Source organism: Coptis chinensis, chromosome 4, assembly GCF_015680905.1.
Source record: "Coptis chinensis isolate HL-2020 chromosome 4, ASM1568090v1, whole genome shotgun sequence".
Taxonomy (NCBI): domain Eukaryota; kingdom Viridiplantae; phylum Streptophyta; class Magnoliopsida; order Ranunculales; family Ranunculaceae; genus Coptis; species Coptis chinensis.
Window position 1 is genome coordinate 63,607,447 of NC_141459.1, and position 24,617 is coordinate 63,632,063.

Below are 24,617 nucleotides of genomic sequence, written 5' to 3' on the forward strand. Positions count from 1 at the left end.
CCGAAATTGGTTACGAGAATAGACACATTTGGTTTAGAAGAATATCAAAATTGTTTTTTAGTTAGCAAACACTCACGCTTGGCAACTGATTTTGCAAAAGAAAAGCAATTTTTTTTTTATACAGTTAGCTTATTCTAGAATGTGAAGTTCAACTGGATTTACTTTGAACTCCTAATTCTGGGAAAATGTTTTTTTCCCATGGGGACCCCGAAGCCACACATCCAATCTTGTTGTCAATAATTTGGTGAATGGTGAAGGGACATCCACGGCTCAATCTACAGCAATTCACAGTGCTGCAGTGACCAATTTCACGAGCAACTCGTGGAGCTTTAAGGGTAATGAAGTTGGTGGCAGATCCCAGGAAATGCCACGTGACTTTGGTCTGGGTCAGGTTTCATAATCCATGAACAATCATTTTTCTGGTGAGCTCGAGATAGCTCAGCAGGGTGATAGGCAGTATGTGGAACTTAGAAACTCCAGGGGCTATGGGTCTTCCACTCGTCAGGCGCACTGGTCTCTTTAAAGGCTATTGGCTGCTCGGGATATATATCTCCTGATCCTAAGGGTGCTTCTCCCATGCATGAATTTGAACTCTATCCTAGTTTATTTTCTGCGAACTTGGCATTACCCACTATCTTTTGAACTTAGTGTGAACTCCTAATTTGTGGGTTGTTTCTAGTTGCTTAGATTGATAATTAAGCAGCTAGCCTTGCTTTTTGGACAGTATAACTGTCATTTAGGTGTTTAGATAGTTGTTTTCGGTTGAAAAGTAAAGTGCATGTGTAGTTTAAGGACCAAAATCCTTATGCATCTGGTTATTAATCTAAACTTTTAAAATCTATTAATTAGCAAACTAATGTATCTTAGTTGAAAGGCGAAATGATTATGGAGGCATTTGATCCTTTTCTTTTGCCAACTACACAGTGAAATAGCACCATATTTTGGAATGAATCTGTATTTTCTCACCATCTAGAATGATGTATCTGCTTTGGTTCTTGTTTCTGGTGTGGTAGATGGTTTTATGTTGCTATGCATTAAGGACTTGCGTTTGGTTGGTATGTATTGATAGATTTATAAAGAAAGGGGAGTGTGAAACAGAACGAATGTTGCTAGATTTATTTCAAGTTGGGGAAGGGTAGTTAGGGTATTAAGTAAAATATTGACGTTGGTGTGATGGGGAGAAAACAGAATAGGGGTTTATGTCTAAGGAATCATAAAATGGAGGGTTTAGTCTAAACATGTATATAAAATGGGGGGTTTAGTCTAATTAACCCATGAAAGAATGATTAGATACAATTATACAAAGGAATATTGATCTCTCTTTTGAAATTGGAACCATATCATGATGTGCAATGAAAAGGACACTTATCTGTTTTAACTGTATAAGATTGTTCAAACTTGTTTACGTATAAAAAAAATAGAACTATCACATTAAAACATAAGAAATCCCTAACATGCCATGAGCCCAAAGCCCACATCATACTTGCCACAAAAATGCAACCCCTTAAAACACATCCAAAAACGATTGGAAATATACAATATAAAATTCAAAGCCCATTAGAAACTCACGCAAATAATTTTGTAACCAAGAAAAACGCAAATTACATAACAATCAGGCATAAAAAATAATTGTTTTTGGGTGTTGTTAGTTCCCTGTTTCAGTTTGTTGGTTTAATCAGGCATGTAATGGGTATGCTCTATTAGTACTATTCAATATATGAATACTATGCTATTTGAACTCTTCTTTCGAGTCTCTGGATTGTTTGTGGAAATGCATCTTTGTGGTTATTATCTGTTTACATGTTATTATCGTTGTTTTATCTCTATGGTTTTTTTTCAAGTAAAATGATTGTGGTAAGTAAACTAATTGATGGTGTTAAAACTGACTTTGAGAGATCTTTTCTTACATGTCATTATTTGGACAAATATCTTGTCGTCATTGTCACCAGTGAACTCGAGTGTTTGTATTTTTCTTTAGTGTTTCCTTGTCAAATTTGTTATGGTGATTGGATTGAAATATTGAGTATACTTACCTTAGTGATTTGATACTTTGCCGATATTTCTACCGAAAAAAAATGATACTCTGCTATTACCTATACTAGACTTGCATATTGAAGGAACTCCCTGATTTGGTATAATGAAGTTAAGTAAATAGTTGTGTCTGTATATGTCATATTTGTCATATTGCAAGCTCGAAGTCACTTCCATCCTTTTGCCTCTAAACTATTTTTTAATGTGGATTTTATTTTATTCTAAACGGTGTAGTGTAAGGAGTTATTTTGCAGTATGTCTCAACCAATTCCAAAGGATTGGATGAATGAAATTGACAGATTTGGGATTGTATACAAGCAAGGGGTGTCTGATTTTATTCAATTTGCTAGTGACAAGGATCCTACATCGACCACGTGTCCTTGCCCTTGTAATAAGTGCCGAAATAGGAAAAGGTTTCCGTTTGATATAGTGAGAAAACATTTGATTTTGCATGGTATAGAATCAACATACCGTGTATGGGTTTTACATGGTGAGAACCCATATAAGGATCGAATGGTAGACCAAGAAGTAGAAGAAAACGATGAGGCTGAAGGACTCAGAATGGGGAATCTTGTTGACGTTGCTTATGGCATGCATGAAGGGCTAGTAGGTGATTTGAATGGAGGCGATGAAAGTGAGGGTGGAGATTTGGAACCACCATATGTTCTTGAACCAGATTTGGGTAAGAGGTATAATGAATATAAACAAAAAGCAGAAGAAAAATTATACCCTTCATGCGAGGCTCCTATAACAACTCTCTCCGCAGTGGTGGACCTACAAAACTTGAAGAAGCAATATAATTGGTCAGGATACAGTGTGACCGCGCTCTTGTCCATGTTAAGAAAATGGTTGCCGGAAGGAAACACGTTGCCTTTAAAGTATCCTGTGATGAAGGCAATGTTAAAATTTTTGGGAATGAAAGCCAAGTGTATAGATGCATCACGAAAACAACTCAGTATGTTATATTGGAAGATCGAAGTTGACTTAACGGTATGTCCTCAATGTGAAACACCTAGATACAAAGTGAAGGAGGGAAAAACGGGGAAGAAAGAAACAAAAGAGGCGAGAAAAGTATTGAGACATTTTCCTTTGATTCCAAGACTAAAGAGGTTGTACACAATACCATGGATAGCGCGTGAAATGACATGGCACGATAGAGCGACACCTTCTTGGAATTATATGCGACACCCAATCGATTCACTTCAGTGGAAGACATGTAAAGATGATCCGGCGGACTTTGCTAAGGAAGGGCGTAATGTTTGGCTTAGGATTGCAACTGATGGATTCAATCCACGTGGAGTTCAATCCACTGGTTACAGTTGTTGGCCTATTTACATAGTTCCTTATAATCTCCCTCCGTCTTTGTGCATGAAATCTGAGTTCCATATGATGTCATTATTAATACCGGGCGAAGGCACCGAGTCAAAACATTGATGTATTTCTTCAACCACTAGTTGATGAGTTACAACAGTTAATGGAAAGAAGGGGTGGCAGCTTATGACATGTACAAAAGAGAGCACTTTACTTTGAGGGCTATGTTGATGTGGGGGATTCATGATTTACCTGCGTATGGTAACTTATCAGGCTGTGTAACACATGGTTACAAAGCTTGTCCTATTTGTGGTGATGAAACTCCGTCTATACATCTTGGGAATGCAAGGAAGATCGTTTATACAAATTACCGGATGTTTCTTAAATCTGATCACCCATTTAGGCAGGGCAAGTACTTAGGACTTAAGACAAAAGAGTTAAACCCCCCTCCACCAAGGTTAAAGGGAGAAGTAATTGAGAAAATGCTAAGTCGTGTCCATTATGTACCTGGTAAAGTATTAAAAGGTGTCAAACGGAGTGTAGATGATGTGGATGTGGTTGCTATTGGGGATGATGAAGATGATGAAGATTATGAAGTTACTGAAGCATGGTATAAGAGGTCTATTCTCTTTGAACTGGAATATTGGCCGAAACATAAGATTCGACATGTTATTGATGTGATGCACGATGAGAAGAATGTGGCAGAACACATAATAAATGCGATTCTTGACAAGAAAGAGAAAACAAAAGATACAAAGATCTGGTGCCGAGAGGATTTGAAGAAAATGGGGATTCATAGTGGTCAGTGGATGCAAACAGACCCAATCACAGGGAGATCTGTTAAACCAAAGGCTCCATTTGTCTTGAATAAAGATGAGAAACTTGACTTTTGCACAATTTTGAAGAACTTGAAGCTTCCTTCGTTTTTCGTCGAATTTAAAAAAATGTTGTCACTCTGAGTCCTCCCCCCGGGTTTGCTTTACAATGAAATCACCACGACTATCACGTAATTATGTGTTACTTGCTTCCAGTTTTGCTTCAACACGCTTTTCCAAAACACCGTGATTTGCGTAGAGCTATTCACCAGATTAGCTTATTCTTTAATCTCCTATGTTCGAAAGTCTTAATCCGAAAGGAAATCCAAGTTGCCAAATACATGGTAGCAGAGGCATTGTGTGTGCTGGAAAAGTATTTTCCAACCGCTTTTTTTGATATCAGCATCCACCTCTTGGTGCATTTGGCTGATGAAGGGCTGATTTGTGGACCCGTGTATCCTAGATGGATGTATCCATTTGAACGGTATGTACAATTTTACCTTTATTTCATATTTAACGGCAATTATCATCAAAACTACTAAGTACAATTTTGGATTTGTTTATTTTAATAGGGCAATGAAGGAGTGTAAAAATATTCCGAAAGCAATAAACGCGCTATGTTGAAGGCTCCATTCTTGAGTCCTATATTGTTTACGAATCATTAGGTATGCTATGGAGTACATGCCAAATTCACGGGATGGAAATCACAAAGCTACTCGTGAGGTGTTTCTAGATGAAGATGGAGAGTATTGTGATGAGGGCCTATACTTGAGGGTAAAACTGCGGACCCTAGGCAAGGAACAATGGATACAAATCCGTAGATGGGTTCTTTTCGACTAGGCGTCGAAAAGCTTGATGAACATTATAGGTTTGATTTCTTTTTGACACATTTGACTTGAAATTACTAGTCTAGAAAGTCCTAATAAATAGTCATGTCAAACCGCATAAACAAATTGTAATTGAGTATCGTGCCCTTGCAAGCAAGTGCACGGGTAGAAGAAAAGGGATAGCAAAGACGAAGTGGAGATCTGGTGAAGTTCATTGTGTGGTTATATGACAAGGTATTGTTTTCTTATATTCATGTATTTAATGTACTAGGATATTACAATTTGTACTTTTAACTTTCTAATTGTCATTTTTTTTTTTCACTTCACAGTTGTTGGCTGAAAAAGACACAAATTGTGACTTATGGCGATTTGTCCAAGGACCATTGTTCAAAGCTAAAACGTATAAAAAGTATCGTGTTAATGGTTTTGTGTTCTCTACTAGGTCGCATGATGAAACAGTTGCCACACAAGATAGTGGTGTTTGCATGAATGCAATCACTACATTTACGTCAAGTAGGAAGGACAAAAATCCCATTGATGCATCGACTAAGTGGTATGGGGTTATCGAACGGATAATAGAGCCGGACTATCGACCTTCCAGCATGTTGTCTTTTCATCGCAATTGGGTGAAGGTGGAGGACAAGACCAATGGTTGTAAACTTTGTCCGTGATTCTAATTTGGTGATGGTTAATCTCAATAGGCTAAAGAGTGTTGATCAAGATATATTGATGGCGATTCTTGCTTCCGAGGCTAGTCAAGTATTTTACTCAAAGGATTTGAGAAATCCTAATGGTGGGTAGTGATAAATTCACCTAGGCGATTGACAAGTCGAAAGTTGATGAACTAGATGCACCAACCGACTTCCAATCTATTCTTGAGGACCAACCTAATTTGCACCTTTGATGCAAAGTCTAACCCGATTGTAATAGTTGTATTATCATATTTTTAAGATTCTTAGATATTTTTAAGATTCTTAGTTGCATCACGAACTTCTCATTTTCTACTTTTTCTATTTTGAAGTTTGTTTGTGCAATTAGGTGAGAGTTATGTTTTTTTTATTATCAAGAGTGGTCTTTATAAATGTATACTTTTGAACTTTGTCATTTTTTTTTTGGTATCCTAGTTTTACCTCTCTTCTAACAATTTTTTGTCATATTAAGCTATTTAATAATGTCATCGTGTCAATCACAACATACTTGCTTCCCACCTTCGAAGTTCAAATCCCCACTTCCATCTCATAATTTAACTTCCGATTCACATACATCTCAAATTTCTTCCGAAGCCTCACCAACGATTACCAAGTTACCTATAGAGTTCAATGGGGATGGCGCCGCTATGGGTCCTAACCATGCCAAATGGAATACCCAGGTTGGAGTTTATGTTCGAGCTCGATTCCAATTCATTACAAAGATTGGAGAAAAAGTAGATGGAAGCTTCAAGGATAATGTCCGGAACAAATTAATGGTATGGTTTACATGTACTTTAATTTCAATTATAGCATCCATTATTCTTGATAATTAGTATGTTTTTCCAATCCTATATCTACATGTTGTCCAAAATTCTATGTGTGGAAGTTTACTTAATATGAAATGAACAAACATCACTTTGTTTATGTAGGAAGAATTTGAGCCTAATGTTCCCCAAGCAACGGCACGCCGAGAAGTTGAAAAGGACTTTTCCCAAAAGTTCAGATCATCAAAGTATGCCTTTAGGAAAGAGATTTTCATGTAAGTCAGGGGGCGTGGAAGAAGCTATTGCAAAGCATGCCCAGATGGCAAGGATCCAAATCATTGGGCTGCGTTTGTCAGAAATGAAAGTACCGCTGAAGTGAGAGCTAGAAACGCAAAGAATGCTGAGAATGCCAAAAGGAATATATATCGACATACTAATAGGCGGGGCACATATGCCCATAAATTGGATAAAATGGTAGGTGTCTATTCTTGTACTAACGTTTTCTTATCACCTTATGCTAACAACTATTAAGGATTTTTTTTGTAGGATAAAGAAGATCCTAGTAGAAAACATGGACGGGTAGATAGTTGGAAAAAAGGACATGAGCGTCGTGGATGGAACTATATTAGCGAAATTCAAACCCATTATGTAAGTTCTAATAACATTGAAGCTTGAACTTACTTGTGTGTTGGTATTGTATATAAACTATGTTGCATACTTGCATACCATTCTCATAATTTATGCATGTATTACTCATATAGGAACAAGTGGATGCTTCTAATAAAAGAAGAAAAGAAGCAAGTGCGGGTAGTGAGGGTAGTGTAATGGAAGTAGACTTTGATAATGATGAGTTGTCCAAGTCTTTGGGCCCCAAAAAGGAGTAGAACTCATGGAATTAGCTCCAACAAGTCTAAGAAGCAATTGCAACGTACAGGTATTGCCAAGGCATTATTGCACCAAGCAAGCTCTTCATCCAATTCTAAGTTGAAGGGGGAAATGAATGAGATGAAGTCTTCCTTATCTAATGTCATGGGCGTGTTAAAGGTGAGTTTGCAGTTTGCACTTGTGCTTTCTTGCATACAATTTCATTATGTATGACTAATTGTTACTATAAATTGTGTCAGGATGTACTTAAGGCTGTTAAAAACAATGGAACATCAACTACTCAACAACCGTGCGGCCTAACACCAGAAACTGAAGTCGGTTCCAATTCTGTTCGTCACTCGACTCAACAAAACTTGATGAATATGTTTGCAAATTTGAATCCTCCTTCTGGGACGCTTGGTTCTTCACCAAATGCATCCTTATTAGATAGGGATGGTGTAGTGGTTGCTAAGGGGTATGTCATGACAGACAAATTGGAGATTGCAATGGCGAGAAAAGTTCTCGAGTGAAAAAAAGGTCTACATAGAGGAAGTCTTGGTTGGTGATGCTCTTGTTTACGATGGGCCCCAAGATGGAGTTAGATTTTGGATGGCTTTAGTCTTTGGAGGTCCTTTAATTTGGCTCGAGTCAAGGATGCAGCTTTTTTTAATAAGTTGTTTGGGATATGCAAACTTTCTGAACTTGGGATTTTTTAGTATGGTTTGGTTTCTTTATGTTTTGAATGCCGTTTGTTTTTTGTTTAATATGGATGTCATAGTGACTTGACAAACTTATGGTCTTTTTTTGGTATGGATGAGTATTTACTTTAATATGTTCGTACTATATCTATTTATTAAATTTGATTGCAGTGTATGTATGCTTGTTTGCTTAGCAGGTTGAAGGAAGTCCTAACCCATTTTAACTCCCCACATGCAAATTAATATAATTGGTTTGCATTGCGGTCCCAAGCCCGGATAAAAAGGAGGAGGGAGGATGGTGGAGCCTTGGACTGTTTTCCAATTGAACGTTGGGATTCTCGAACTAAAGGTGTGTACTAGTCTTTGCTTAACATGTTGTAACTTAGTTTAATTTCTCTTGTTGGTGTTTCTGTAGCTTGTCGAATAATGTAAAAGATGCCTGTGCCTAGCTTAGTTAAGACGGTTGTCACTTACACTCTTCTTGTTTCACTGGTATATAGATTGCGTTAGCATTACTTGATTTTGTTGCTATATTCCATGCCTGATTGTACACATGTTGAGAATCAGAGGCAAAATATATCAGATGCTTTGAATCTACTTGATCGGGCTTCATGAATCGATTGATGTGAATGTTCAGTTTAGAAAGTAGGTGTTTATGTTTATTATAGGTTTTGATAAGTTTTGTTTGGGTGTGATTATTGGTTTTTGGATTGAAATGAGGATTTCGGTTTTATTTGCAGGATGGATGATTTTGAGTTTACGCTTTGAATGTGCTATATTTGATCTTCTTGACATTCCGTTATATCATGGTTGGATAGTTGACCCACAGGTATTCACTTGTCTAATATATTTGCATGCACAACTTTACCGTTTCTTTTATCAGGGTGACGAAGAGACTTTTTTCTTTGTCCCTCCATCTGTATTTTTTTACCTTCATCCATTGACGATACATTGGCGTGGGGGGAGGGGGTTATAACTTATGTGTCCCTCTGTTTGTACCCGTCTGTCTTCTTTCTCCCTTGTTCCAATTTCAGCTCCCCTTAAACCTTTCTCTCTCTGAAGGTAGATTGATAGATTGTTTGTTTGTCTGATTACTCTGAAATTCTAGTGTGAATGTCTATACTATCTTTGATTTAGAGAGCTCCTGGAAATTTTGTTGCCTGTCTTGTGCTTTGCCTTGTTCATCATCTTGGGTGTGTTTGTGTGCTGAATTTCGGTGTCATGGTTGATTATTTAAACAAAAATTTAGTGCATCTTTGTTTCCAAATTCCATATGGAAACAAACTTTAGTACATCCCGCTGTTGTCGCTCTACTCTATTCTAGTATGTTCAGGTTGCAGCCAACTTCGATGCACTCGATTTGCTCTCCACTTGCCTTGAAACTTTTGTGGTAAACATCAGCATGATTACATCTTGTCACAATTGCTTTAAGTGCTCTCGAAGCTTCAAATACCCATTTCTCCTGGTCTCCAATGTGTGTGTTAGTGTGTATTTATAATGTGAGGAAACTTAAAATTCTGAATAGTGCCCTAATTTCGTAAGTGAAAAATTTTAGTACGTTTATACCTTCCGTTAACCTAGCCTAGAAGTTACAATCTTGTGGCTTAGAGTTGAGAAGGGATAATGGATATATGCATGTCAATGTATTGGCGGCTTTACTAATAACATTGAACCCGGACCTAGTTTGATCGGAAAAGTTTTAAGTATTATTTGTTGGGATTTGATTCGACGTCCCCCCTATTGGCTTTCTCATTGTGCCATAGGGATGAATTGGTCCCAGATATGTAAACCATCCACTCGACTTTTTTTTTCACCAAATTTTCCAATTGTTTTTAGCCGATCATCATGGATGGGAAATCTATAAATGTTTTTATCTTTGTAGTTTGTAGAAATATGAAGTAGAAAACAGATGTTATTGTGATTTTTATCGTCTCTTTACTACTATAGATGTTTCTCGTACTTCTTTCTTGTCTCAGTATTTTCAATAAATTTAGGTACCGCATAAACTAGTGTTAGTTATAGAACCATTGTTGGTCTCTGTTTTTCACTTAGGAGATTTTGTGGCTCGTGTGTTCTGATCAATCAGCCACCCAAGAAAAAGTCGATTACTATACATAGATAAAGACAAAGCGATACTACCTAATACCGATTACACTCTATTTATGAAATTAGCAATCGAAAATGCTCTAGCCTAGCTAGAGGAACGTAAACACAACGAGACATGATAACGAGGATCCACGGCGGAACGAAAAGATTATGTCATCATTCAAGGATTCCAGTTTCACAATGTGAAGAGCTTCAAAACTACCTCCTTTTTGTTTTTCAACAAGGAGTTATGTACACGCTAGACCCTTTGGTTGGAGCTTTCCTTCACCGATCGAAAAGGGCTCGGTGATGCCTTGAAAGCAGCTATGAGTTCCGTTTGACAGGCACACCTTCAGTAACTCACTATCAACAAACCTGCCTTCACCATGATAAGGACTCCAAGTTCTTATGGCAGAGCACGAGGAGATTTATCATCAATATGATGATGGGAATGGAAACTAGAAGCACGACCCCGGTCTTCCGGTCTTCCTGTATCAAAATCTTCCTGGTATCAAACTAGAAGCACGACTCCGGGGCCGGGGCCAGGTAACAAAATTAAATCTTCTGTACCGATATCAAAAGGCTTTACTTTATATATACTCTCCGGTGTTTGTAAATTCTAATGTTTCATCTCAAGGTTATCACGTGTCAACTTATAAAAAAGATTAATATCTCTGCATGTGATGATTGTGCTCTCCTGTATTAACATTATCTGTATTTTTATACTGTTTTTTACAGATTGCATCGGTTCAGCCTTCAATGTAAAAGGAGTGAGGCAATGCCCTAATTGCAAAAAAGTTGAGAAAGGTCAATGGCTTTTTTCTAATGGTACTTTCGCTCATGTCCGTGAGCTTAGCTTGGAGGATCAAGCACATGATGAGGATCTTTATGATCCAAGTTACTCTCGAAATTGTGAGTACTTTATGGTAGTGGCTCATTAATAGTTATTATGGAGTTTATTCTCTACTCACATGTTTTTCATATTCTTCTCATTGATTGAATTGTGGTTGCACTATTAACAGATATAAGTTATTCACCTTGAATGCTATGTTGTCGAGGCTTCTAAAAAAGGTATTAAAGCGTTAGTCAAGAAACCTAACGCCTTGCACCTCCCCTCTCCCCTGACAACTTAGCTTGAATGATTGTGAATAAATTTACTAGATATGCTTAGATGACGTCCTTAAAATGGTGTAATGTGTTGCTTCACTTCCAAAACCGTTCTTAATCCTCCCTTGAGATAGTAGGTGTCATGGTTGATTTGAGATGAGACACCTGCCCAATCCACTCAATATGTTGACTCTAACAGTTAACCTAACAAGCTACTTAACCTGTAATCCAAAATATTAAAATATAATGAAAACTCTTCTCAGTTTGAATAGAAAAATGAGGATTACAGAGTTGCCTTGTTGAAGCTCTTGGAGAGAAATTGTCTTCAGGCTACTTACATGCACCAATAGCTTTCATTATAAGGGAGAAATTTTACTAAAAAAAAATCAGCAAGCTGTGGATTGGATGAGAGACCAGTAACATGTCTGATTTGTTGTAGCTAGGGTCTTTTATCTATTATCTTTGTATTTTCTCACTAGTAAAGTCAGCATATGCTTAGTTGCCGTGATTCGAGTACATGCTTTTGGTTATCCACTATCCAAGCATCAATCAAAACGTTTTACTCACAATCTCTTCATTTTGATTATTTTATATGTACCAACGACAAGCTATTGATGGCCGTCCTTTTAATCTTTGGTTATTATCCTGCTTTTAATGAGGTTGTTTTGTAATCTTTGCGGGTTATGAACACTAGTTCCTTTTATTGATTGGCGGTTTTGGTTATTGTGGAATGCTTCAGTAGTTTGTGGTGCTTTTCTTGATAAAGGTAGATATTTGTGTATAAATGATTTCTTTTTATGAATTGAAATTTGCACTTCAATTTTGTAATTTTGTAGCTTGATCACCGTAGTAATTAACTTCACATGCAACTTACAATTAGGTGAACCATTCTTATCTGAGAAACAGTTCAATCATATTATGGAATTGAACAATACGAGGTGTGTGCTGGTGGTGTAGGTGTGGTGTTGGTGGTGTGGTGTGTGTTGGTTGTGTAAGTTATAAGAAAGAAGCTTCTGCTGAATCTGATGCACTCTGAAAATCCAGGTGAGCAATGCTTATTTGATCAAAGTGTTTTCTTAATTTTATGGAATTGAACAAGTATCAGTACTTTAGATTTTAGAATGTTGAATTTGAGTTGGAGATAGGACAATAGCATGGTGCAGTGGCGGATATGAACAATAACAAATGGTTAACAGGGTGATGCTGGGTTTAGCAGCCCGGAAATATGTGTAGAAACTAGGGAGTTTAGAGGGAATGCCTGTATTAGTAGTAATGAACTGGTGTGATGTATTATAACTCTACTTGTTTTTTTTTGGTATCTAAACGTCTCACTCAAGCAAAATATGTGAAACATTGACATATAGATTTTACTCCTCTTCTCGCACCAATCCTTTCTATTTGGTGTTTCATTTTCCAAATCAGTGTAAACTTATTATTGTAAATTACTTCAGCACTTCTACTCAATGTTGCCTCTAATACCTTAGAAAAGGTGAGTAGTTAGTAAATCCCTAGTTAGGCAAGATGAGTTCAAGTGCAAAATCCTTTTTTTTTCCTTGCCTTCCATCAAGCTATTTCTTTCGTTACATTGCTAGATAACTTGTTTGATGATGTTGTTAGGTGTTGAATCCTGGCATGTGGTACTCGTACTTTGCCAACTGGGCAAAAGTCATTTTTAGTAGTATACTGTACATATATGTCGTCAAATTCATCTTTTAAGTAATTCTTCTTCACTACTTTTTTATTTTTTTCCGCTATGTTCGTAAGTATCTTGTGCACTTAAAGATCTCCACATACTACACATGAGTTGAAGGAGGAAATGAATGAGATGAAGTCTTCCTTAGCTAATGTCATGGGTGTGTTAAAGGTGAGTTTGCACTTGTGTTTTTTTGCATATGATATCAATATAATATCATTTTGGTGTGAATGTATGATTTAGAACTTATATTCTCTTATCATTTTGGTCTTCTGTACTTGGGAGTTGATTCCTTATTGTTACCGTGGTTACTAGGTGTTACCGCATTCTTTTGCGAAAAATTCTGTCACGAGGTTTTGTTAACTGTGACCATAATGAAGTACTGAAGGTAGGTCAATCAATAAATTTTTGGATAAGTCTACGGATAAGTTGTAAATTTCAAAATCCGCATACTCATTCATTATGTATGGCTTTTTGGTTGTGATTTGTAGTAATGAAAATTAGTATTTGATCAGATGTACTTGTGAGGTTTTATATTTATTGATAACTTTTGTGGAATTCATTAAAAATAAAAGGGAGACATGTTATGCAGGTAAATGTGGTAAATGGGTGGCAGGGCCAAAATAATTTTTTTTAAATACAAAATTGTTTAGTAATGGCAGAAAACCGTTACTAATCTCTTCATTAAGTAACACTTACGTGGAAGTAAAAGCGTTAGCAATGGGTGCAAAAACCGTTAGTAAATGCTTCAATCAGTAACACATATTCTACTCTTAACAAATGTTACCAACTTATACAAACCGTTACTAATAGCTAAAGGAACTTACATTTTATAACCGTTAGAATTTAAAGGAAACCGTTAGTATTGTTGGAAATAAGTAACACACGTGTTGGCAAAAAACCGTTAGTAATTAATTTTAGTTACGCTAAATAACCGTTACTATAAATAATGTGTAACGGTTAAAAACCGTAACTAATTAAATTAACACATTAATAACGCCCAAACAGTTACGCATAAAAACCGTTACAAATATTTTTAGTAACGGCTAGAAACCGTTAAGGATATCCTATTTTGGTATAGTGCCCAGCAGGCCGTGGTGGAACTTATTTCTTGTCAACCACTTTGTCCATGGTCAAACTTGGTGATAAATGTATCTCTTCTTGCATAGCGTGTGCCGCTCTATCCACACTTGCCGATTTCTTTGCACCACACCGGCATTAGCCTTACATACACATTCATCCAATGCTACCCCCGCAGCGTAGGGGCCACTCAGCTTGCACCCAAGTTGACTATGGAGATGTTGGGGGCCATTGAGTTAGCCCGGGTCACTCAGCTTGCCCCCAAGTTGCCTGTGGAGATGTTGGGGCCATTGAGTTTGCCCGGGCCACTCAGCTTGCACCCAAGTTGGCTATGGAGATGTTGGGGCCGCTGAGTTTGCCCAGGCCACTCAGCTTGTACCCAAGTTGGCTATGGAGATGTTGGGGGCCGTTGAGTTTGCCCGGGCCACTCAGCTTGCACCCAAGTTGGCTATGGAGATGTTGGGGGCCGCTGAGTTTGCCCGGCCACTCAGCGTGCCCCCAAGTTGCCTATGGAGATGTTGGGGGCCGCTGAGTTTGCCCGGGCCACTCAGTTTGCCCCCAAGTTGACGATGGAGATGTTGGGGCCGCTGAGTTTGCCTGGGCCACTCAGCTTGCACCCAAGTTGCCTATGGAGATGTTGAGGGCCGCCGAGTATGCTCGGGCCACTCAACTTGCCCCCAAGTTGACTATGGAGATTGGGGCCGCTGAGTTTGCCCGTGCCATTCAGCTTGCACCCACTTTGCCTTTGGAGATGGTAGGGGGCCGCTGAGTTTGCCCAGGCCACTCAGCTTGCCCCCAAGTAGACGATGGAGATGTTGGGGCTGCTAAGTTTGCCCGGGCCACTCAGCTTGCACCCAAGTTGCCTATGGAGATGTTAGGGGCCACTGAGTTTACCCGGGCCACTCAGCTTGCCCCCAAGTTCACTATGGAGATATTAGGGGGGCACTCAGTTTGCCCAAAGTTGAATTCGGACTCCGCCGTCCACTGTCCTTGGCCTAATCTACATACACATGAATACACACACATCAGATGGAGGAAGTTTGCTATCTCTTTCATTGGCATATTAGATAACACAAAATATCATTACAAAGCTAGCTGGTCCTATCTAAGGAAGCAATTTAACTTTCCTTTAATTGAAAAGAAACAATGGACAGAGTCATTCATGGAATTCCTTTAACATCCTGATATTCCACGGCCGCTTGATGTTTTCCCCCTGAAGAGTCTGTAACCTGTAGGACCCCGATGCCCCAGCCTCCACCATGGTATAGGGCCCCTCCCAATTGGGACCCAACTTCCCATCTGTCTCCTCCCTGGTGGCTGGGGTCACCCTCTGCAGCACGTGATCGCCCACCTTGAATTTCCGCGGCTTCACGCGCTTGTTATACTGTCTCTGTAAATTTCTGTGGTACTCCTCCAGTCTGATGCATGCAGTGTCTCTCTTTTCCTGAGTAAGATTCAGTTCCCCGACCAATACTTTCTCATTAACCCCTGCTTCCACAGCTTTGGTTCTAGTTGTTGACACCATCATTTCCACCAGGATCACCGCCTCCACACCAAAGGACATCGCGAATGGAGATTCTCCAGTGGATGTTCGCGGTGTCGTGCGGTATGCCCACAGTACATGGTTCAATTCATCTACCCAACATCCCTTGCGTTCCTCCAATTTCTTCTTCAGATTATCCATGATAATTTTGTTCAAGAACTATGCCTGCCCATTCCCTTATGGATTGTACGGGGTTGAAAAACCTTGCTTCACCCCGAAGGCTTGGAGGAAAGCTTTTACCTTTCCTCCTGTAAAATGGGTACCGTTATCCGTGTGTGGTAGCCCAAACTTGCATATGATATTCTCCCACAGGAACTTCCTCACCTGTTCCTCCTTCACCTGCTGCAAGGCCACGCCCTCCACCCATTTCGTGAAATAATCTGTCGCGGCCAGCATAAATCTCCTTTTGCCACTGGCCATTGGAAGGGGCCCGACGACATCCAACGCCCACATAGCAAACGCCATGGGCTATAGACCTTGTGTAGCGGTTCCGCAGGTGCATGAATCAACGATGCGAAACTCTAGCATTTTACACATTTCTTGGCGTACTCAGTCGCATCTCTCTTCATGTGGGGCCAAAAGTACCCCTGCGGTAGCAGCCAATGTGCCGTTGTCCTCCTAGCTGAGTGGCTTCCACAATCCCCTTCGTGAACTTCACCTAATACTTCTTGCACCTTCAGCGGCCCCAGGCACTTCAGAAGCGGTCCGCTGACACTTTGCCGGTACAACTCCCCATCCAACAAAGTGTATCTATGGGATATCTGTTCCATCCTCATCCTTTCTTGCTTGTCCTCTACCTCTATCCCCGACAGGTAACTCTTGATGGGTTTCATCTATCCGGGCCCTTGCTCAGTAGTTAGCCACACTCCCTCATCCTCTGCGGTACTTGGTTTGCTCAGCACCCTGACCTCAATAGATTTGCCCTCAGTCCCAGGGATTACTGCAGCCACATACGCCAGGGCATCGGCGTGCCTATTCTCCCCCTGTCCCAGATGAGAAAAACTGATTTTCTCGAACTCGCCTGTCTTTTGCCTTAATACCTCCAAATACTTTGCCATCTTAGGGCATCAGGCCGCAAACCCTCCATTAACCTGGCATATTACCAAGTTGGAATCAGAATACACTGTCAGCTCTCGCACCCCCAGATCCCTGGCCAAATCAAAACCCACTATCACTGCCTCATACTCAGACTCGTTGTTTGACGCAGCAAAATCCAACTTCATGGATAGCTCTAGGCGACTGTTCTCAAGAGTGACCAGCACCACCCCAATTCCATTTCCTGTATTTGTGGCGGATCCGTCTGCGAAGACTCTCCATCCATTCCGCATATCCCAAGGGTCCAGAGGGTAGCGGTGTTGGTCCATTTCCTGTTCCATGACCATCTCCTCCCCCCAGGTGGGGTCCTTGGCCGGAAACTCGGCCAGGAATTCTGCCATAGCTTGGGCCTTCTCCGCGGTCCTGGTTTGGTATTCAATGTCATAAGAACTAAGCAGCACGACCCATTTCAACATCCTCCCTGATTTCTCTGCCTTCAATGCCTGCTTGAGCGGCAAGTTGGTCACCACTACCACCGAATGAGCATCAAAATAAGGTTTCAACTTTAGCACAGAAAAGACCAATGGCAGGGCAAAATTTTCAATCCTACTGTACCTCGTCTCGATGTCTAACATTGTCTTGCTCTGGAAGTACACCGGCCTATTTGCCTTGTCCACTATCCTTATCAATACTGAACTGATTGCATACTCAGACACCCCCAGATATAAATACAGCTTCTCCCCCTGCCCTGGGTGCGACAGGATTGGGGCCTTCCCTAAATATTCTTTTAATTCCTGAAAAGCCCTTTCACATGCTGCAGTCCACTGAAAGTCGGTCGTTCTCCTCAAGAGTAGGTATAGAGGACAACACTTATCCAAAGACTTCGATATGAATCTATTGAGAGCTGCGACCCTCCCCGCCAACCTCTGCACCTCCTTCACATTCTGTGGCGACGACATCTCCAACAGTGCCCTTATTTGTGTAGGGTTACCCTCTTTTCCGCGGTAGGTGACAATGTACTCCAGAAACTTCCCCGAAGTCACCCCAAATGTACATTTCTCTGGGTTCAACATCAGCTTATGTCTTTGCAGTATAGAGAACGTTTCACTTAGCCTCGCCAAATGCTCCTCCTCGGTCATACTCTTCTCCACCATGTCATCTATATAGATCTCCATTCCCTTTCTGATTTTGCTCTCTAACATTTTCTCCCATAATCTTTGAAATGTCGCCTCGACATTCTTTAGCCCAAACGTCATTCTGGTGTAGCAATATGTTCCCCCCTTAACTATGAATGCGGTCTTCTCCTGGTCAGGGCCGTACATCACCACCTGGTTATAGCCCATTTACGCGTCTGTGAATGAAAAAATCTTAAATTCCGCAGTTCGATCCACTAACTCATCTATCCACAGCATAGGATAACAATCCTTGTTGACGTCCGTAAAATCAACACACATTCTTACTTTCCCATTCTTCTTGGGTATCGCCACTACATTCGACAGCCACTCGATGAACTTACATTCGCGGATGATGCCAGCATCTTTCAACCTCTTTACTTCCTCTTGAATCCCTTGTGCATACTGCGGCTTCATGCCCCTCATCTTCTGTTGGACTGGACGGACACACCGTTGTTCTTAGTTAACAAAGCAATCAACTTTGCTTTTCATGCCTCCATCAGGCTGGTTCCCACATTCACAAACTTCTCCTCCTCTGACACCCCGATGTTTACGACCTCAATCTCATCCATCATCTTGGCCCCTACGAGTAGCTCCTTCTCGCAGGCCACAGTCTGTAATTGCTATGCCAGCTTGTCCCCCTTTTTCCGTTGCCTCTTTATCTGGAGCGCAGACCAAACCCTTTGTTGTCACCTGATGGATGTTTTGAGCCGCGACCTGATCTCTCCTTATCTCATATGTTCCTCCATTTGTCGTCGGGAAGCGAACCACTTGGTAATAGGTGGATGGGATTGCCTTCATCTCATGGATCCATTTTCTCCCCAGGATTGCATTATATTGTGAATTGGTATCTACTACCATGAAGCGGGTGAAAATCGTGACCGACCCTGCTGTTACCGGCAGCACCAGTTCCCCTAGCGGCTCAATCATGCTGCCATGGAACTTGTATAAATTAGTCGGAAGGGGCTTCATCTGCTTCTTTTCAATGCCCATCTTTTTCATCGCACCTTGAAATAGCAGGTCCACTGAACTTCTGCAGTCTATCAGCACCCTTTTCACCATGTAAATTCTCCATCGCGATAGTGATCACTAGCGCATCTTCATGGGGCGAGATCACTGACTCTAGATCTTTCAGGGTGAATTCTATCCCATTATTTCCCTTGCTGGCTCCTAGAACTGGCCGCGGACTGCCCACCACTTCGTTTATCTGTTGTAGGTTGGCGGTCCTCCTCACCTTGTCTCTGTGGGCGTTCTTACCTAGCGTTTCTCCACTAACAATAACATTTATCGTACCCAAGATCCTAGCCGCGGCTAGAACCATTTCACCTGGCCTCACCTCCTTGACAAACTCCTTCAACTGCCCTCTCCCAATCATTCTGTCTACTAACTATTGCAAAGCAAAGCACTCGTTGGTAGCATGATTTCTGATCTGATGATACGCACAAAACGGCTTTCCGTCTAACTCCTTGGGTGAGTTTCGTGGTTCTTCGTAATGTGGCTGACCCTTGATTAGCGGTAGGATTTCCTCCAACGGCCGATTCAGCGGAGTTAGATCCAGTTTGCGGTATGGTTTCCTCTCCTTGTATTCACGTCGGGCTTGTTCCCTATCTTTTTCCGCTTTCTGTGTCTCCCTTCTGTAAGTTCCCCGCTCTCTGGCCGCGGTCCTTTCCTTATCTCTACTATCCTCCTCTCCTACAGCATGCACTGACTTGTCAGGTTTCTTGTGTTTCTTACTATTCCTCTGCAAAATATCCTCATATCTGATGTACCTCTCCACCTTCAGGTACAAGGCATGTAATGTGGTAACCTCGATCTTGGATACTGATTCATGCGCTCTAGTTCCCTGTTTCAATCCATGCTGGAATGCTATGACCGCGGTGCGCTCATCCAGATTTTCCACCCTTACCGTCTCTTCTTTGAATCTACACAAGAAGTCTCTAAGTGTCTCGGCTGACTTCTGCTTGACATTAACGAGATCCATGACATCTACTACCCTCTTCTTCTGGTGGATGAAGTGATTTACGAAGGCCTGTTCCAGCTCCTCAAACCTTTGTATACTCCACGACGCCAACCGATAATACCAGTCGGATGCTCCCCCTTTCAGGCTGGTCGGGAACATCATGCAACGAAGGCCATCATACTTAGCCTCCTGCCATAGTGGCATCTGCTGCCTGAAGTGATGCACATGGTCCGCCAGATCTCCTTTCCCATCATACCTCTCAAACCGTGGTTGTGTGAACCTCTTAGGTACCTCGGAATTCCAAACTCAGCAAGTGGGTTCTAGTTTAGGCTGTCCACCACTTTCTTGGCCGCGCCTTGTTTCTCCTTTTCCACCGCGCGGTTGGCCTCTCTCTCTCTCTCATTCATCGCCTGCACTATTTCCATGGTAATGCCTCTTGTGTTGTTCGCCTCGGGTTCCCAAGGACGTTCCTCTCTTTGTCCTTCCACTTCACTACCAACAGGTGGTGCTGTTTCCACTCCCCCTTGGGTAGCTTCTCTTTCTCTCCTCAACTCATCGTTCTCCTCCCTAAGTCTCCCTACCTCCTCTTAAAGCAGCGTGGTCATTTCCGCCACCGTATCCTCAACCTCCTCTTCCTCCATCTCCACATTTTCAACACTCACTGTTTCATCCTCAATGGCCTCTGCCCTCCTAGGTCTTCCTCTACCTCTTCCTCTCGTAGCTGGAGCCATGTTCTGCGCCTTCCCTTTCTTCCCAGATCGTGTATCTCTTTCTTCCCCACAGACGGCGCCAAATGTGTTAACCACAAATCTCACTAGCAATCTCACTCATTAACCTTTTCTCACTCCTTTCTTTTTCCTTCTCTCCCTCTCTTTTTTCCTCCTATTTTTTTCTTACCTACTGTTCCTTTTTATACCTCCTTCTTTCATTCCCATCCCTTGATCTCCTTTCTATCCCTTGGTCGACCTCTTTACAGCTGTCGTTATAGGGTTCCGCGACCCCTATCTCATACTCCCCGTTCCTTCTATGTTAACTTGCCCTTCGTTTGACTCTGACACCTCTTTTCTCACCTGCCGTTGTACGGCCTTGTCCCTTCTATGGTGTTGTGGTCTTGATCCGGTGCTTCGCGCCTCCACTTTCTTATTTTACTTTGGGCTAGTAGACCTGCCACCTCAGTGGTCATAGAATAGGTTGATACAATATCCCTAAGTCATGCATCGTTCTTGTAAACCTAGTGGGGCTTTTCAAATTCCCCCGAATATTTTTAATTTGTTACCAGTTTTCATGGGTTAGACCATGAGAAGCCTTATCAGCATATGCATAGGATAGAACAAGTTCTTACCACGTTCCACGATCCTACTGTAGGCGCAGAACAAATTAAAACTGATGGTGTTTCCTTTCACCCTAGCCGATAAGGTGACGTCTTGGTTAATTGCCCAAGCGCCTAATTCTGTGGACTCATAGGCCAAACTTGTTCAATTGTTTATGGAACAGTTTTACCCACCATTGAAGACAGATGAAATGATATATAAAATTCATTTTTTCCGCCAAAACCCTCATGAATCCTTTTCAGAGGCCTGGAATCGTTTTACTGATCTTCTCATTGAGTGTCCATATCATAATCTTGCGAAAGACACGCTAGTTCGAGCCTTTTTCAAAGGGCTTTTACACCACCATAAGGAGGTTCTTGATATAATGAATGAGGATAGTTTCCTTAGTAAAAGAGCCTCAGAGGCTTATAGGTTTTTAGAAGATCAATCTAAGCGTAATAATAACTGGGGGGGGGGGGGCGGGTAATGATATCCCCCGCTCCGCTAGTTCTTCTTCAACAGTTAAGGCTGCCAATATGTTTGAGATTAAATATGATCCTGAGCTTAAAACTTTAATCGAATCTTTCACTAAAAAAATAGAAGTTATTTCTGTTTAACAAAAGCTTACCCCTGTCATGAATGTAAATTCTATTCCATGTAATTTCTGTTTGAGTCCAGAGAATCCCGACTCTTATTGTCTTCTCGCCTATGAACAACAACCATCACAGCCAAATAATGTTTGCTCCATAAATAGCTATCCTATTCCTAACGCCCCTTGGAGACAAAATCCTAACTTCAGTTGGAGAAATAATCAACAAGTTACACCTCCAGGGTATAATAATCAAAATGTTAGGCCATCAAACAATTACAACCAAGCTCCACCACGACAAGGACAAGGTCAAGGACAGGGTAATTATAATAATAATAATTATAATGCTAATAGAGATATCGTTCCGGTTAATAATAACTATCACAACCCACCTGTTAATAATCAACGTGAGATAGTTCCTGTCACACCACCTGTGACCACTACACATCCACAACCGGATCGTTTTGATGCCTACATGCAAGCTCAACAATAGATTTTACAATCCATTGATCAATCCATAAAGCAGTTAACCCAAGAGAAAACCCAACCAAAATGTGTGTTTCCAAGTCAAGCTATACCTAATCATAAAACGCCAAACACAGCCTTTGAAGTAACTGATAAATTTAAACGTAGGTGAGTTAAATTCCATCACCACTCTTCGTTCTGGCAGAGTGGTTGATAACGCCATAACTATGCCCATTGATACACCACCAGTGGTCAATGAAAATGAAAATTTACTAGATACCGAGATAGAAACTGAAGATCCTACTCCTGTAGAGGTACCAGTTAAACCACAACCTAAAAAGAAAACGGCTAAGGTTAAACATTATATTGATCCATATGCTAAATATAGAGAGAAACCACCGTTTTCCCAGAGGCTAGCCATGTTAAATAAAGATACAAATTTTGATGAGATTAGGAAAGTTTTTAAAAATCTAACGATAAATCTACCTTTTCTTGAAGCTATTAAAATATTATCACAACATGGTAAGTTTCTAAAAGAGTTGTCCTTAGATATATATTATAGTTATACCCTCTTGACTCTATTTTTCAAGGCTTCACAGAGTCTCCAACTTTTTCTAAACTCTAATACTAAATTACTAATTACGAAAAAAAATTTCCAAATCCTTAGATATATATTATAGTAATATCCTCACCAATTTATTTTTTTGGAGCACTCAGAGACTTCAGTTTTTTCTAAACTCTAATACTAATTAAGAAAAAATAGGATATAAATAAAGAAACAATCCCATCTAGAGTTTCACAGAGTCTCTAACTTTTCTTAAACAATATAGCTAATTACGGAAAAAAAAAAAACCTAAATTGCAAAAAACAATATTTTCAACCAAAAACGATTTTCCTAAAACCCTTACGCCACAAAGAATAGTTTCCACACTAATCTCAGGTGAAGTTTAACATAACAAAGATTCTTTCTAAAAAATGATCATGAAACTATGAAAGAACAAAGGAAAAAATGAATTAAGTTTCTTGAACATTTACTTTATGCATTTATTAACCACACATGTGTCTGGAAAAAAAAGTAAACTAATCATAAATAAATAATACTGTACACCCAAAACAAATTAAATTGTATTGTATGCACTATATATATGGGCCTAACAAATAAAGTTGGATCAATTTGAGGTGTCATCCACTGTGGAATTTAGACATTTAGTCATAGTTAAGGATTTCAAAAATCACAGGCCACAATAATTACGACATATTCTAATTAAATTTCTGAATTTTATAATTTCCAATTTTTGCAGAATAACGAGATTTAGTTAAAACAGACGTTGACTTAAATAAATTATATAATTATTGATTTAGTTAAAGTGGACGTTGGGCTTAAATAAATTATATACCAAACCAAACCAAAACAAATTACATGTGGAAAATTAAATTATACAAAAAATAAGATCACAAAATATATAATAGCAAATGAAAAAAAAAACCAATAATGACAAATATTTTAAAAAATATATAATACTACGAGAAACAAAAAACTAGATGTAAATGCATCGAACTAACCTCAAATAATATTTAACGGGAAATAAGAATTTGGATGCACATGCAAGCATTAAACTAATCTTAAAATTTATTAATGGACAATCGGAATATTGATATAACTGCATTAAATTAACCTCAAAGAATAATTAATGGGAAATCAAAACTTAGATGTAAATACACCGAACTAACACCAAAAAATAATTGTCGGGAAATCTCGGAAACTAGATGCAAATGGATTGAACTAACCATCAGAGATTAAATTAACGGGAAATCGAAACTGGATGCAACTATATTGAACTAACCTAAAAAAATAACTATAAATTGGAAACATGATGCAAATCGGAAACTAATCTTTAAAAATAATTAACGGAAAATTGGAAATCGGATACAACTACACTAAACTAATTTCAAAAAATAAATTGGATGCAAATGCATTGAACTAATCTCAAGAAATAATTAATGGAAAATCGGAAACTGGATGCAAATTCATTGAACTAACCTCAAATAATAATTAACGGGAAATCAGAAACTAGATGCAAATGCAACCTCATCGAATAATAAACGAGAAATCGGAAACTAGATGCAAATACATTAAACTAATCTCAAAAAATAATTAACGGGAAATCGGAAACTGGATGCAAATGCATTGAACTGAGCTCGAAGAACAATTAGCAGGAAATTGGAAATTGGATGCAAATGCATTAAACTAACTGCAAAGAATAATTAACAAGAAATCGAAAACTGGATGCAACTTCATTGAACTAGCCTAAAAAAATAAATAACATAAAATCAGAAACTGGATGCAAATGCATTGAACTAACCTCAAAATATAGTTGTGTCATATGTTGTAGGAATGTCTCAATAAGTATAGTTTTGCATTTAAAACGGTGTTTATCTTATCTTTTTTCGTATAATTGGGAACACTTTGCTATTCAAGTAGCTTCAATATGAACTTCGACTTATTAGACAATCTTACAAAATTTCAATCAAACTTCTATTATTAAACAACAAATGAAGTTGAAGGGTTTTATCAATGG

At 39.7% G+C, this 24,617-nt stretch overlaps 4 protein-coding genes across 4 annotated transcripts; 1 reads left to right on the forward strand and 3 right to left on the reverse strand.

Annotated features, from left to right (window-relative positions):
* LOC147504345 (uncharacterized) lies at positions 1–4,301 on the forward strand. Its single transcript, XM_086605160.1, is given in 3 exon segments — positions 1–3,440; positions 3,442–3,505; positions 3,507–4,301. Coding segments are annotated over 3 exon segments (2,013 nt in total). The 5' UTR covers positions 1–2,286.
* A 10,819-nt stretch (positions 4,302–15,120) lies between these two features.
* On the reverse strand, positions 15,121–15,648 carry LOC147504346 (uncharacterized). Its single transcript, XM_086605161.1, has one exon. It carries the CDS (start codon positions 15,646–15,648, stop codon positions 15,121–15,123), a length of 528 nt encoding a protein of 175 aa, XP_086461287.1.
* A 380-nt stretch (positions 15,649–16,028) lies between these two features.
* Positions 16,029–16,340, reverse strand: LOC147504347 (uncharacterized). Its single transcript, XM_086605162.1, has one exon. It carries the CDS (start codon positions 16,338–16,340, stop codon positions 16,029–16,031), a length of 312 nt encoding a protein of 103 aa, XP_086461288.1.
* A 2,761-nt stretch (positions 16,341–19,101) lies between these two features.
* LOC147504348 (uncharacterized) lies at positions 19,102–19,878 on the reverse strand. Its single transcript, XM_086605163.1, has one exon. The coding sequence runs from the start codon at positions 19,876–19,878 to the stop codon at positions 19,102–19,104; it is 777 nt and encodes a 258-aa protein (XP_086461289.1).
* Positions 19,879–24,617: the final 4,739 nt, after the last annotated feature.

Excerpts from the sequence above, each read along its gene's own strand:
- LOC147504347 (XM_086605162.1), bottom strand. The coding sequence starts at position 16,340 with ATGAAACCCATCAAGAGTTACCTGTCGGGGATAGAGGTAGAGGACAAG.
- LOC147504348 (XM_086605163.1), bottom strand. The coding sequence starts at position 19,878 with ATGCCACTATGGCAGGAGGCTAAGTATGATGGCCTTCGTTGCATGATG.
- LOC147504346 (XM_086605161.1), bottom strand. The coding sequence starts at position 15,648 with ATGGATAATCTGAAGAAGAAATTGGAGGAACGCAAGGGATGTTGGGTA.